Source organism: Euleptes europaea, chromosome 14 (genome assembly GCF_029931775.1).
Source record: "Euleptes europaea isolate rEulEur1 chromosome 14, rEulEur1.hap1, whole genome shotgun sequence".
Lineage (NCBI taxonomy): Eukaryota > Metazoa > Chordata > Lepidosauria > Squamata > Sphaerodactylidae > Euleptes > Euleptes europaea.
Genome location: NC_079325.1, coordinates 58,502,238 through 58,517,345, shown reverse-complemented (window position 1 = coordinate 58,517,345; position 15,108 = coordinate 58,502,238). Strand labels below are relative to the sequence as shown.

Below are 15,108 nucleotides of genomic sequence, written 5' to 3'. Positions count from 1 at the left end.
AAGTTGCAGTAGGCAGTCCACAGTTAGATGGGTGAAATAGCTCTACCTTAGTCTCCAAAATCCAGCTCTTCCCATTTGCTGTTCATGATACACACGCTTCAGTACCTGATTCCTTCCAACAAAATATGCAAAAAACAAACCATTGATTGCATTGGAAGTGGCACACGTGGCACAGCAGGGGACACCAAGGAGAGAAAAGCATCGCGGTCCTCATAGGGAGGGTATAATATTGACAAGATTCCCCCAGGAGCAGAAAGCGAGACAGGGCTGTAGGCTGAGGTCTGGATATGCAGCAGCCTGCCATCTCACTATTATTTTGCTGCCCCGAGACAGAAACTGTCGAACTGGGGGCGACAGGCAGTGACTGTAGCATAGGCAAGTGTATTAGAGCTGTTTATAGGAAGGGGAGAAGCAAGGAGGGAGGGGCTGTGGCTCAGTGGTAGAGCATCTGCTTGGCATGCAGAAGGTCCCAGGTTCAATCCCCGGCATCTCTAGTAAAGGGACTAGGCGAGTAGGTGATGTGATGCATTGTGCAGGGGGTTGGACTTGATGACCCTGGTGGTCCTTTCGAACTCTATGATTCTAAGACCTCTGCCTGAGACCCTGCAGAGCTGCTGTTGGTCTGAGTTGACAGTACTGACTTTGATGGACCAAGGTTCTGATTCAGTAAAAAGCAGCTTCACGTGTTCATGTGAACAAGACAATCAGGTCCCCACCACAAATCAATAAGATGGAACAAAAAGACGAAAGAAAGTGGGGAGGGAGGCCAGCTATGATATACATTGCTGCTGCCCTCAACCTTTGGAACTGCACTTTTGGCCTGCATGCCGCCACCACTCACCTGGACCTTGGGGTGGGGCCTGTGGCTTGCCTTGCCCTGGAAGACATGTGATTGGGCCAGCAGCAGCAGCAGTGCCGCTGAAGCTGCAATCGGTGCTTCCATTTGTAGCAAGCACCAGGCCAAAGTGGCCCTGCCCCTGCAGCCAAGTGGATGACTGGACCAGGCAGGAGGAGCTCCGATTCTCTAGGAGGCGGTGCTCTAGGGCACCACCACAGGCCAGCATGAGGGGAGGGTCTCAGGCCACATACACAGCTGAGCCAGGGGATGTGGGCCTGGGCTATTTAAACTTTGGCCGCTCTGTCTGAGGAGGAATCACTGGGAGAGGCTCTCTACTGTGTGGGCTGCCCAAAGCAGGCCATCCCAGGGAAAATTGAGGGCTGGGGTGAAGATGAGACCCCTCCCTTCCCATTCTGAAGCACAGGGGGACAAATGGGACTCTAGCCAACCACCTCCTCCAGGCAACCCTAGTTGCACTACTAGTAATGGGCAAGGTAAAGGAAAGCGCCCATGTGGTAGGGGGTACTGTTGCTTCTGGTTCACCCTACCCTGCAATTTCCCAGCCACCCTCAACCACAGGATAGGGATGCATTTCTCATATACACAAGGAGAATCACCTAAATTGGGGAGGGATTGTTGGTATCTTTGAAATTATGGATGGATGGGTGTAAAATCCCAATGTAAAGATCAATTAAAAATTGCAATACATTGTTGGTGCACAGGAAAGGATTACCAGATTACCCTTCCTATCTCTTTACCGAGGCCAACCATCTTCCTGAGCAGGTCCAACTCCAGTACAAAGCACACCTCCACCACACTTCCTCCCACAGTGGTCAGTCCAACTCCAAATAGTTGAAGCAGTTAATGGTATCAATCCTTGTTTGCTAGGTACCAAATAGCAATTGCCACGTGTTTCTCCAGTGGGATAGGTTTCCTCACTGGTGGTGGTGTTTGCTTCACCCATGGGCTGAGGACATCAGAAAATAAAAAGCATGCCACAGCTCACACACATATTATCAATCCGCTGCTCATCTGACCACACTAGCAAATTGCTTCCACTCGTTCATGCTGCGTGGATATACCCAACACTAACAATGCCACCCAATCTTGGCCAGGGAATACCACCACAGCCTCAGATGGCACTGTCCAGAGTAAGAAGTCTTTCTTGTGGCATCCCTGAATGACCTTCCTCTGTATGCAGCTGCATTGGGATTAGAGATTTCCCTTTTTCTACTGTGAACAGAAGAACAGCACACAGTGTAAGGGTGATTTTCAGGACTTCAACATTTTTCTCCATGTATACATCTGCCAACTGATGAGCCATCTCATGTACCTTGCTGGATCAGGGGAATGCTGTAGACGTAGTTTATCTAGATTTCAGTAAGGCTTTTGATAAGGTTCCACATAGTATTCTAGTTGACAAATTGGGGAAATGTGGGTTAGATCCTATTATTGTTAGATGGATCTGCAACTGGTTGACAGATTGTACCCAAAGAGTGCTAGTTAATGGTTCCTCGTCCACTTGGAGAGAAGTGACTAGTGGAATTCCTCAGGGATCTGTGCTGGGCCCTGTGTTGTTCAACATCTTTATAAATGATTTGGATGAAGGAATAGAAGGGATGCTTATTAAATTTGCAGGTGATACTAAATTGGGAGGGGTAGCAAATACGATAGAAGACAGAGCCAAGATGCAGGATGATCTTGACAGGCTGGAGAAATGGGCTAGAACGAATAAAATGCATTTCAACAAAGACAAATGTAAAGTTCTGCATTTAGGTAGGAAAAATCAAATGTATAACTATAGGATGGGGGAAACTTGTTTGAGCAGTAGTGTGTATGAACAGGATCTTGGGGTCTTAGTAGACCAAACACTGAACATGAGTCAGCAGTGTGATGCGGTAACTAAAAAGGCAAATGCAGTCTTGGGCTGCATCAGTATCCAGATCACGCAAAGTGATGGTATCACTTTACTCTGCTCTGGTTAGACCTCAGCTAGAGTACTGTGTTCAGTTTTGGGCACCACAATTTAAGAAAGATGTAGACAAGCTGGAACATGTCCAGAGGAGGGCAACAAAGATGGTGAGAGGTCTGGAGACCAAGTCATATGAGGAAAGGTTGAAGGAGCTGGGTATGTTCAGCCTGAAGAGGAGAAGACTGAGAGGGGATATGATAACCATGTTCAAGTACTTGAAGGGCTGTCATATAGAGGAGGGTGCCGAGTTGTCCTCTGTTGCTCAAAAAGATCGGACCAGAACCAACGGGTTGAAATTAAATCAAAAGAGTTTCCATCTAGACATTAGGAAGAATTTTCTAACAGTTGGAGCTGTTCCTCAGTGGAACAGGCTTCCTCGGTAGGTGGTAAGCTCTCCTTCCCTGGAGGTTTTTAAGAAGAGGTTAGATGGCCATCTGTCAGCAATGCTGATTCTGTGACCTTAGACAGATGGTGAGAGGGAGGGCATCTTGGCCATCTTCTGGTCACTAGGGGTGTGGGGGGGGGAGGTAGTTGTGAAATTCCTGCATTGTGCAGGGGGTTGGACTTGATGGCCCTAGTGGTCCCTTCCAACTCTATGACTCTATGATTCTATTCAGTGGGCTCTAACCCATGGTTGTTTATGCAAGCCTGAGAGTAGAGGCCTGTGTCTCTGGATTGATGTGACCTGTTTTACGAAAAATGGGATGTGACCTGTCTGAAAAATGAGATGCCAGTAATAAACAGATGCTGAAATTTAGAGCTGAATTGTTTCATTGGCCAATTAGGAGGCCATTCCATTTTTGCCCCTGTGAGGCCCTCTGTCCAGCCTTGCATAACTACAAGTCCCTTTTGTTGTAAATAATGATATTTTATTTCAAATATAATTCACTCTGCAAAATATGTCGATGTCATTTCAGGTTTGAGTTTCTTTTATTTCTGATTGCAGCATGATTTTTGGGGACAGCGAGAAATCTCTTTTTTTTAAGGAACTTTGGGTTACCAAGACTATTGTCCCACAGATATTCCGGGGAAAGTATTTTTGTGGGTTTATGGTACACAAAATACTTGTTTAGGTGGCTCTCTTCCTGCCAGACAGCCTCTATACTTTTGTTTTTATCAGCCATGATGTCTTTATGGCACTTCTCGGTCAGCTTGTAAACCTCAGCCACCGTTCCTCCAAAGAAGGCTCCAATATAGTAAAAATCACCCTCGTCTTGGGGAATGTAAGCTTTTGAGGTGGGGCGCCGTTCGTAGGTGAATGCTTGGCGCTCAGCGGCATAGAAACTCGGGTGAATTGTGCCAAATACCGTGCTCAAAATCTCTACTCCAACATGGTCACTAAACCGCATGTCTGCATCGACACATACTAGAAAGTCAACTTCACTGATAAAGCGCTGTTGAGCATAGTGATTGAGCATCTCCATCCGGCGCATGGAGATTTCCTGCCACCTTGGGTAGTTTTGAACTCGGATAGGGATTATCTCTCTTCCTTCTTTGAGAGTTATGTTAGGAACAGCTTCAGGCCTATCGGTGAAGATATAATACTTCACTCTATGCCCAACCATGAAATAAGTCTCTGCAGTTTCTAGAAACTGCTGGAGGAAGACCACATACCTAGAAGAAACAAAAAGAACATTTCCATTAGTTACAGAACATGAACACAAAAGAAAACTGCTGAGATCCAGGACAGAATTTTGAGTCATATATGAAGTGCAATTTACACATTTTTGTTCAGGGATTATGATTGTAAAATGCTTTGAGACTCCTTAAGGTAGAGAAAAGCCGAGTATAAAATCAGCTTTTCTTCTATATGGATGGTGGGGAAGGGGTCCATTGTGTGTGTTCTTTCTTTTTGCAAAGCTGAAAGATTGCTTGGATGCAGTCATTTGGAATTCACTTATTTAGACTATTCCTATGCCACCTTTCTCATTCCAAGAGACAATAAGAGAAAATTAAGATACAATGGACAAAGTAAGATTTAGAAAAATAATAGTAAGGCATCAACTGTAACTGATGAAGGCAACGAGGGTATAATGATATAGAATGTCCTCTCCCAGTCCTTGCATTTTACAGCTTCTGCCACCCCAAAGGCTGCACACTTTTACAGTGCAATCCTAAACAGATTTATACTCTTCTATTGATGTCAGTGGACTTACAAGGATGCAGCACTAAAGCAAAGAGCCCCTCTCGGAAGCATGCTATGAAGCAGTCAGCACCAGGGAGACCTGGGGATATGGCTTCTCTTCAGCTGGGCAGACGAAGTTTGCAGTTCCACCTGTCCCCAGCAGCAGTAGTTACTGAAGGCCCCAGGGGAAAGGAACGTGCCATTTGTGCCAGGGATGTCTTGCAGAACTTCAATCTACATCCATGCATGTCAAGGGGGCAGGGCAGCTCTTAGAACGAATGGAGGCTTCTTGTCCAAAAGAAGGTAGTGAGATAACCTGCTTTGGTGGTCACAGGTTGGCCTGCTGTCACATTTAATTTGGCCTGGAGTATGCAACTTGGAGGCGGTGAGATAACCTAGGTCAGTGCCTGGGAGGGAGACCTCCTGGGAACCCTGAGTATGCCACCTTGTGTTTCACAGGAGAAAGGCAGGATAATGCTTCACTGACAGAGAAGGCTGCCTTTTGCTTCTCTGCATAATTTGCTACTTTGGTCAGGCAACCTTCTGATCACACTGCTGGCAGGGCAGCCATATCCCTGCAGCTGCTGTGCTTGAATCATGGGCACCTTTCCCACACGTACGTCTTTTGGCTAGTTTCCCCCGTGGCAAGATCATAAGCCACAGCTCCGAGTTGGTTGCCGTCATTCCCCATTGGTTTTCCTGCGGAACTTAAAGCCTTGGCTCTGAATTGTAGCTGCTGGAATTCATCTGCCACCGCTCCAAACTGACAGTTTTTTCTTTGGAAGGTGTTACCACCACACTTTTTAAATTTTATTTTTTGTGCAATGGTTAAAAATGACAATCAAAGGGGTTTAACGCACGGCCAATTTGTCTTGCCTTTGTGCCTTAATAGTAGCGAATCTCCGTGGTCCACATGCACGACCGTCCAAGGGCTGCGCATCGAACCCACCTTAGTCACGAATTAAGGCAAAAAAAACCCGGGTTAAGCAATCCCTGGTTTCTAGCGATCTTTTCTGTGCTAATCCGCTACTTTTTTTTTATTTCGCCACATTACCGGAACGTTGACGTGCGTGTAATGACTCGACTAGCTCGCTACTAATGCTCCTTACTGGTCTCCTCCGTCCCGCCCCCTTTCCTGCGCGAGTAATTGCCGCTTCCGGTCTCCCGTCCCGCCCCCTTTCCTGCGCAAGTAATTGCCGCTTCCGGTCTCCCGTCCCGCCCCCTTTCCTGCGCAAGCAATTGCCGCTTTTCCCGCCATTTCCCGTCAGTCCTCATTCCGTCGCCATATTGGCCGTGCGAGGGTTGAGACGATGGTATACCGGAACGCTGGTGTTCCAAGAAAAAAAAAGGGGGAGAATCGCCCTTTGATTGGATAACCCCTCAGCCAATCCTTGGGTGATGTCACTCCCCTGCTAGCCCGCATTGCGAACTATCCCACATTATATGGTTGGTTCAAACGCACGGGGAGCCTCCAGCAGCTACTTGTTTCAGACTTAATGTGGGATAGGCTGGCGTCATGCGTTTGATTATCCAGACTTAAATATTGTGGGATTAAAATATTGTGAGATAACAGAGGAGCGAACCAGGAACATTCTGCCCTGCGTTAATCCCCAAAGTCTGAACTGCAGGGAGGGGGATTGATGCTTGCAAAAATATTTACAAACGCCAACAGCAGATATGCAAATAGGAAAAAAGTAACATTTCAGCAGAGACATGAGGGCGAATCAGCCAAAAACCCCTCTCCAACCACAAACTCTGGGGCGATTTTAAAACATTTATCCAACTTTTTGAAGGAGATGAACAGAATCCCGCTGCCCCCCCCCCCTCTGCTGTTGCTGTGGCTGCTGAGAGGTGGGGGCTGTGAGCCTTTGAATTGTAAGGCTCCTCCTGGCCAGAGGCAGAACTGAGTCAGTTGGGCTGGGAGAAAGAGCAGAGGACAGAGCTGCTAGCAAGGTGAGTGTTAGTTTTGCCTTTTCCACACTTCTGGGGAGCATTAACTGAGGTTGCTGTGTGAGAAGACAGTGTGGGAGGATGAGTGGGTGCTTGGAGCCTGCCGGCTGGAGAGGGGTTCCTGATTGGTTCTCTGTGTCGAGTTTGTTGCTGAATGAGGAGGGCCTGTTTGCCTGGGGTAGATTGCTGCCCTACCCTCTGCTGTTGATGTGGCTGTTGAAAGGTGGGGGCTGTGAACCTTTGAACTGTAAGGCTCCTCCTTGCCAGAGGCACAAGCCTTTAGCGCAAGCCTGGGGATTGGGCCTGGGGACCCTATAAGTACTTAAGAAGCTTTTACATGGCTGTGTTTGTTACCCCTTTTGGCCTAGGTAGACATTTGGTCAGGTCTGTAAGTTGCAGGTTAGGTCACCACACAAAGGTATTTCTAGGGTGAAAGACTCCACTTGGAAGGTGATGATGAATGGTCACACACCATTTCTCGTCACCTTTAGGGAGTGTGCCATGTTTGTTTTCCTCCCTGAGGACAAGAAGGACTTCAGCTGTTAGAAGTGTAAGTTGATAAGGCTCTTAGATTAGAAGGTTTGGAACTTGGAGGAAAGGAATACTACTCTCCATGAGATCAAGGAGGGGGAGGATTTCATTAACCGAAGCCTTGATGCCCTGCATAGGGAAGGGGAGACCAGGGAAACGGACAACAGCATGGCTGGCTGCCTTAACAAGACTCCTCAGAGCACTACAGCACAACCCCAAAGACGTTGATCGAGAAGGCTTTCACTGCCATTAGAACTCAGGAATCGAATCCTGGCCTTTGTGGTGGCAAAACGCTGCCAGAAGAGGAATCACAAACACAAGAAAGATAGATGGAAGAGGATGGGGGTTACAAAGAAATGGCACTGGAAGGAAAAGGAAAGTGTTGGTTGTAGGCAACTCTCTGCTGAGGGTAATGGAACGTCATGTTTCCAGGCCTGACCACCTGGCCCGAGTGGTTTGTTGCTTGCCAGGGGTGAAAATTAAAGATATTGTAGGCTGAATACCAAAACTTGTCAAACCTACAGATGATTGCCCATTGTGATGGTACTGTCAGCTCTGGGCTCGCCAGACAAATCCCACAAACTACTTCTAGGCAGGTTCTCCATAGAAAGTTAGTTTAATGGGAAATATACAGCGAGTTGCAGAAAATGACTTGGAAGCAGCAAGGATACTAATGGGGGTAGGAATTAGAATACAGTAGATATAAAGTTGAAATGAACTTTCTAGATGACTCCTGGTTGCTACGGCAACCTATAGATAATTCTTGTTCCCAGAGTAGAGCGAGACATAACATAACAGAGTTGCACAACACATCGACCTTGGAGCACCACCTGGCCTGAGTACCAGGCCGTGCCTGACAGGTACATGTAGAAACCAATTACATGACTGTAATCATTGAAAGCATCAGGGCTGACTATAAGGCTATCAAGAGGAAGCTGAAGGTAATGGGGACACAGGTGGTGGTCTCTTCAATCCTTCCTGTCACAGGAAGGGGAATGTGACAGGAACAGAAGATAATGGAGGTGAACCACTGACTATGTCGGTAGTGCTGGCAGGAGCAATTTGGATTCTGGGACCACGGGCTACATTTTCTGGATGACAACCTACTAGCATGCGATGGACTTCACCTATCAAGGTCAGGCAAGAATGTGTGTGGAGAAAAGCTGGTAGATTCATCAGGAGGGTGTTAAACTGACACCACAAGGGGAAGGAGACAACCAACAGGGATTTAAATGAAGGAGAGCAAATAGCAGAGGCCCACTGGGGAGGGCCAGGTCAAATGGTGACAAACGTTCAGGGATTCAAATGTCTGTACCATTGCACAAAGCTTGGGCAATAGGAAGAAAGAGCTTGAGGACAAAGCAGACAGGCTCAATTACTATTTTGCCTCAGTTTTTCCCTGAAGAAGAGAATGGACTCATCTAGAGATGGTAGTAGGCAAGGCTGCTGGTTGACATTGTCAGAGAGATAGTTGAGAAGCACCTGGCTGCACTGGATGAGTACAAATCCCCCTGGCCAGACAGTATGCACCCGAGAGCGCTCAAAGAACTTTCTAGAGAGCTTGAAGAGCCTTTGTTCTCCCAGGCCTCTTGGAGAACAGGAGGCATGCCACAAGACTGGAGGAGGGCAAATGTTATCCTAATTTTTTTTAAAGGGAGGAGGGATAACCCAGGAAATGACAGGCTGGTCAGTTTGACTTCTGTCCCAGGGAAGATACTGGAACAGATCTTAAAGGGTCAATCTGCAAGCACCCAAAGGACAACTTAGTGATCTGGGGAAGTCAGCACAGATTTGTCCCCAACAGATCCTGCCAGACCAACCTCATTTCCTTCTTTGAATGAGTGACGAACTTACTGGCTCAAGGGAATAAGGTTGATGTTGTTTACCTGGATTTCAGTAAAGCTTTTGACAGGGTTCCCCATGATTTTCTGATGGGTAAACTGGAGGGCTGTGGATTGGACTCTAGGATCGTTGGTGGATAGGGAACTGGTTGAACTGCACTCATAGATTTTCTCATTTAGTAAATGTGGAGAATCACAACTCTATGATTCTATGAGAGTTGGAAGGGACCACCAGGGTCATCTAATCCAACCCCCTGCACAATGCAGGAAATTCACAACTACCAAACCCCCAGTGACCCCCTACTCCATGCCCAGAAGATGGCCAAGATGTCCTCCCTCTCATGATCTGCCTAAAGTCATAGAATCAGCACTGCTGACAAATGGCCATCTAGCCAATGGCATTTCATCTGAACGGAGAGAGATGTCCAGTGGGATGCCACAGGGCTCAGTTCTGGGCCCGGTACTTTTATATGTGTATAACAGGCATGAGCTTTTGTTACTCCAAGGTGAGATAAGTTTTAACTGTTCTTTAATAGCCTCCCAGTTGTCTTAGCTGCCTTAGCTCTTTTAATAATTGTTTTCCTATGTCAGCGGCCTTGCTGCTTTTTATTTCAAGAGTTTATCTTCAACTGGGAGTAATTTTACTGAGGAAAGGTGGAACTTGCTAATTGGATAACTGTTGACTGTCGACTGCTGAATAGTTGACTGCTGACCTTGCCTCTAAGCTGTTTCATTTATTGGAATCATTTAAACAGTAGAACTAATTAAAGTGAAACCACAGAAAAGAGGCAGAGACAAGGAAGAATTCCTAGACATTAGGAAGAATTTTCTAACAGAGCGGTTCCTCAGGGGAACAGGCTTCCTCGGGAGGTGGTAAGCTCTCCTTCCCTGGAGGTTTTTAAGAAGAGGTTAGATGGCCATCTGTCAGCAATGCTGGTTCTGTGACCTTGGGCAGATGATGAGAGGGAGGGCATCTTGGCCATCTTCTGGTCACTAGGGGTGTGCGGGGGGAGGTAGTTGTGAATTTCCTGCATTGTGCAGGGGGTGGGACTTGATGGCCCTGGTGGTCCCTTCCAACTCTATGATTCAATGATTCTATGATTTTAGGAGGCAAACCTTTCACCATCTTCCAAACAAGCTAAAATTGTGGACTATTTTTTGGCACCTGGTGTTGCACAATCTCAAATTGCCATTTCCAATCGCTTTGCTCCCTTGCTGGAGATGGCTGACGAAACTGATGAAACCAACGCAGGGGAGGCTACCCCTGAACGCGCACACCCCTCTTTCGATATGGGTACTAAATATTCCTCTGAGGACCTGAATGAGGGTAGTGATTTAGAATTGGAGGAATCATTGGCTCACCTTGTCTTGCTGATAGCAAGGAAGACAGAATCTATTTACAAAGAGCTTCATTTATTAAATACCAAACTAGACAACTTGATTGAACAGAAGGATGCTGGCTGTAATGCTTGGAATGATCGTTTCACCTTGAAGGATTCAGTTCGCTCGTTTAAGCCCGCACTTTCGGATGTAGCCTGTACTCCCAGCAGCCAGGGAAACAGATCCGAAAGTCCCCCTCGGAAGAACCAGAATTGGGATAAGACGAGACAGAAGCCCTATAAGCTGACCTTGCAATCCAACACGATTTGTCTACAGATTTGCAGATACGGGGGAGGGGGTCATTCCCTCCTGGAGGTCACCCTTCCTTGTCAGGAAACATTTAAGAGATCTTCTTGGCCAGTACCTCAAATGAATAGACATTAAATCACTGTAAAGCCTTAATGAGTCTAATCAAGACCAGAAATGAGTCTAATCTTTTGACTCTCCAGCCATTCCAAGATTGCTTTTTAGAAATAAGGAATTGTTGGACTCTAAAGGCATTTTTCTTGCCCGGGTTTTTAAAAATTCTATTTTATTGCCATTATTTCCTAAAACCTCTTGCCTCAAGGAAGCTAGTTCAGGCAAGTTTCAACAGAATTCCTTTAAATCCTCCTTGAGGATTCACAAATTAACATTCACAAATTAACCTGTGATTCGGTTCTTGTAGGTTATCCGGGCTGTGTGACCGTGGTCTTGGTATTTTCTTTCCTGACGTTTCGCCAGCAGCTGTGGCAGGCATCTTCAGAGGAGTAACACTGAGGGACAGTGTCTCTTAGTGTCAAGTGTGTAGGAAGAGTAATGTATAGTCAGAAGGGGGTTGAGTTTGAGCTGAGTCATTGTCCTGCAAAGCATTAAAGGTAATGTGCTAATCATTGTCCTGTAAGTATCAAGATAATGTGCTAATGAGGGTGTGGTATGTTGATATGGAACCATTGTATCCTGAAGTTAACATGTGGAATCCAAAGCTAATCCGCATGGCTATTGTGGACTGTAGTCTTTGTGAGTCTGGAGGTTTTCAGGACAGGAAGCCAAGCCTTATTCATTCTTAAACTCTCTTCTTTTCTGTTAAAGTTGTGCTGATGTTTATGAATTTCAATGGCTTCTCTGTGCAATCCGACAAAATAGTTGGTAGAATTGTCCAGTCTTTCAGTGTCTTGGAATAAGACCCTGTGTCCTGTTAATGTTCCACATTAACATACCACAGAAGATTGGAGGCGGGCAAATGTTGTCCCCATTTTCAAGAAGGGGAAAAAGGAGGATCCAGGTAACTACCGACCCATCAGCTTGACTTCTATACCAGGAAAAGTGTTCGAACAAATCATCAAACAGTCCGTCCTTGAGCATTAAAAAGGATGGATCTGATCACTAAGAGCCAGCATGGGTTTCTCAAGAATAAGTCATGTCAGACTAATCTTATCTCCTTTTTTGAGAAAGTTACTACCTTGCTGGATCAGGGGAATGCTGTAGACATAGTTTATCTAGATTTCAGTAAGGCTTTTGATAAGGTTCCACATAGTATTCTAGTTGACAAATTGGGGAAATGTGGGTTAGATCCTATTATTGTTAGATGGATCTGCAACTGGTTGACAGATCGTACCCAAAGAGTGCTAGTTAATGGTTCCTCGTCCACTTGGAGAGAAGTGACTAGTGGAGTTCCTCAGGGATCTGTGCTGGGCCCTGTGTTGTTCAACATCTTTATAAATGATTTGGATGAAGGAATAGAGGGGATTCTTATTAAATTTGCAGATGATACTAAATTGGGAGGGGTAGCAAATACGGTAGAAGACAGAGCCAAGATGCAGGATGATCTTGACAGGCTGGAGAAATGGGCTAGAACGAATAAAATGCACTTCAACAAAGACAAATGTAAAGTTTTGCATTTAGGTAGAAAAAACCAAATGCATAATTATAGGATGGGGGAGACTTGTTTGATCAGTAGTGTGTGTGACAAGGATCTTGGGGTCTTAGTAGACCAAACACTGAACATGAGTCAGCAGTGTGATGCTGTAACTAAAAAGGCAAATGCGGTCTTGGGCTGCATCAACAGAGGTATAGTGTCCAGATCACGCGAAGTGATGGTATCGCTTTACTCTGCTCTGGTTAGACCTCAACTAGAGTACTGTGTTCAGTTTTGGGCACCACAATTTAAGAAAGATGTAGACAAGCTGGAACGTGTCCAGAGAAGGGCAACAAAGATGATGAGGGGTCTGGAGACCAAGTCCTTTGAGGAAAGATTGAAGGAGCTGGGTATGTTTAGCCTGAAGAGGAGAAGACTGAGAGGGGATATGATAACCATGTTCAAGTACTTGAAGGGCTGTCATATAGAGGAGGGTGCCGAGTTGTTTTCTGTTGCTCAAGAAGGTCAGACCAGAACCAACGGGTTGAAATTACAGTAAATCAAAAGAGTTTCCGTCTAGACATTAGGAAGAATTTTCTAACAGTTAGAGCGGTTCCTCAGTGGAACAGGCTTCCTCTGGAGGTGGTAAGCTCTCCTTCCCTGGAGGTTTTTAAGAAGAGGTTAGATGGCCATCTGTCAGCAATGCTGGTTCTGTGACCTAAGGCAGATGATGAGAGGGAGGGCATCTTGACCATCTTCTGGTCACTAGGGGTGTGGAGGGGGGAGGTAGTTGTGAATTTCCTGCATTGTGCAGGGCGTTGGACTTGATGGCCCTGGTGGTCCCTTCCAACTCTATGATTCTATGATTCTATGGCTTCAGGTCTTTGTGTTGATTATGCATGCTGTTTCCGACTGTCAGAGGTCACTTCGCTCCCCCACTGCATTTCCCCGTGTTTTGCCCACGTTTTCAAATTCGAGATAAAACAGGTCTCTGAAAATGCAGGCAAAATGCAGGGGAACACAGGGGGAGAGCGAGGCAACCTCTGACGGTCAGAAATGGCATGCATAATCAACACAAAGATCCAAAGTTGTTGGTCATGGCGAGTGAAACAGCCATGCATAAAAGACCTATGAGAGGTTTGATGTCAACAGATATCAGCAAAATAACACTATTGTAATATGATTTTTTTTACATTTACCCAGGAGTTTTCAGTGTATCATCAACGGGCAATTGGGAGGAAGGGAGGGGAAGGTGGAGTGTGGAATCAAGGGACGGCGAGGCAGAGTCTTGTCAAACAATGACAACAGGCATTTGTGGAATGGTGGTGGTGCATCAGCATGACGTTGCAGTGATCCTCAGAAATGGGCAGAACAAAGCAACCATAGGTTAAGAAACTCTACACTGAAACTCAAACAAGTGGAAATCGACAAACAAAAAACTTTGCACAAAAAGCACATCCAGAAAAAGTGGGGAATCCCTCCACTTTTTTCAAACTTGCAGCAAAAGCAGCCAGGATGAGTCTGGATACATGAACAAAGTGTGAAGACTTAAAGGACCAGACTCGCAGAAAATACTGTGTGTGGAAACAGTCAGGATCCTCTCTCTTCCCCCCCACACAACTGTCTAACAAGAGGTGGGAGTCGGGGGAGAGACCTGCAGCAGAAAGAATAAAACCTCGTGCACATGAAAGGTCAGGCTTCAGAGAGCGAGACACCTCACCCTACCGCTTGCTTGCCATGCTCACTTTTTGATAGCGAACACTGTCAGCCCAACAGTCGTGTTCCTCTGTCTGAACTGCTCATTCAAGATATCCACGTTGAAGGTCCCTTCCCAAATGATTGGGGCAAGCCAGGGAGTCACTGTAAGGACATCAGTTCTTCTGTGGGGAAAGAAGACTTCTTCAGAATCACATTACAAAGGTGCACAACCAGATTACACTTTTCCAAATTTCCAGAATTATTCCTTCCCAGAAAGGCTGGGGCACAATTCAGCAGGGGCTCAGAAGAATAATTGGTTTTTATATGCCGACTTTCTCTACCATTTAAGGAAGAATCAAACCAGCTTACAATCACCTTCCCCTCCCCACAACAGACACCCTGTGATGTAGATGGGGCTGAGAGAGCTGTGACTAGCCCAAGGTCACCCAGCTGGCTTCATGTGTAGGAGTGGGGAAACAAATCCAGTTCACCAGATTAGCATCCACAGCTCATGTGGAGGAGTGGGGAAACAAACCCGGTTCTCCAGATCAGAGTCCACCGCTTTAAATCGCTGCTCTTAACCACTACACCACGCAATCGTTCCTGAAAATGTTGAAGCATTCTGAGTATTACTTATCACTTCTTGGCCTTTTGGCTAAGATTAAGTGTAGAGTAGTATTACTTACAGAGGTTTAAAGATGTGTGGTTTTGTGTAAACCATTCTGAAAGAAAGAGAAGTTGGGTCTTAGGATTCATTCTTTATACAGTAAAGAGTCTCTGCAAGTCTTTCCCCAAAATATTATGGACTATATTCTTCTAAATATTATGGACTATATTCAGCCAGATTCTCCCTATGTCAGAGAAATTGCTGGCAGCAGAGGTAAGAGTGTGACGGCCTTTGATAGTTTTGCATTGAAAATCTATAGAAACCCCTTA

The 15,108-nt window shown here is 46.0% G+C and overlaps 1 protein-coding gene across 1 annotated transcript; it reads right to left on the bottom strand.

Annotated features, from left to right (window-relative positions):
- Positions 1-3,718: 3,718 nt before the first annotated feature.
- On the bottom strand, positions 3,719-14,893 carry ABO (ABO, alpha 1-3-N-acetylgalactosaminyltransferase and alpha 1-3-galactosyltransferase). The gene is made up of 3 exons (XM_056860201.1): positions 14,859-14,893; positions 14,220-14,354; positions 3,719-4,424 (listed from the first exon to the last, which is right to left on the bottom strand). The coding sequence occupies exons 1-3, from the start codon at positions 14,891-14,893 to the stop codon at positions 3,719-3,721; spliced, it is 876 nt and encodes a 291-aa protein (XP_056716179.1).
- Positions 14,894-15,108: the final 215 nt, after the last annotated feature.

Coding starts and splice junctions, on each gene's coding strand:
- ABO (XM_056860201.1), bottom strand. CDS start 14,893: ATGGTTTACACAAAACCACACATCTTTAAACCTCT. Junction 14,355..14,858: donor CCACACATCTTTAAACCTCT/GTAAGTAATACT, acceptor CTTTCCCCACAG/AAGAACTGATGTCCTTACAG. Junction 4,425..14,219: donor ACAGTGTTCGCTATCAAAAA/GTGAGCATGGCA, acceptor TGTTTCTTCTAG/GTATGTGGTCTTCCTCCAGC.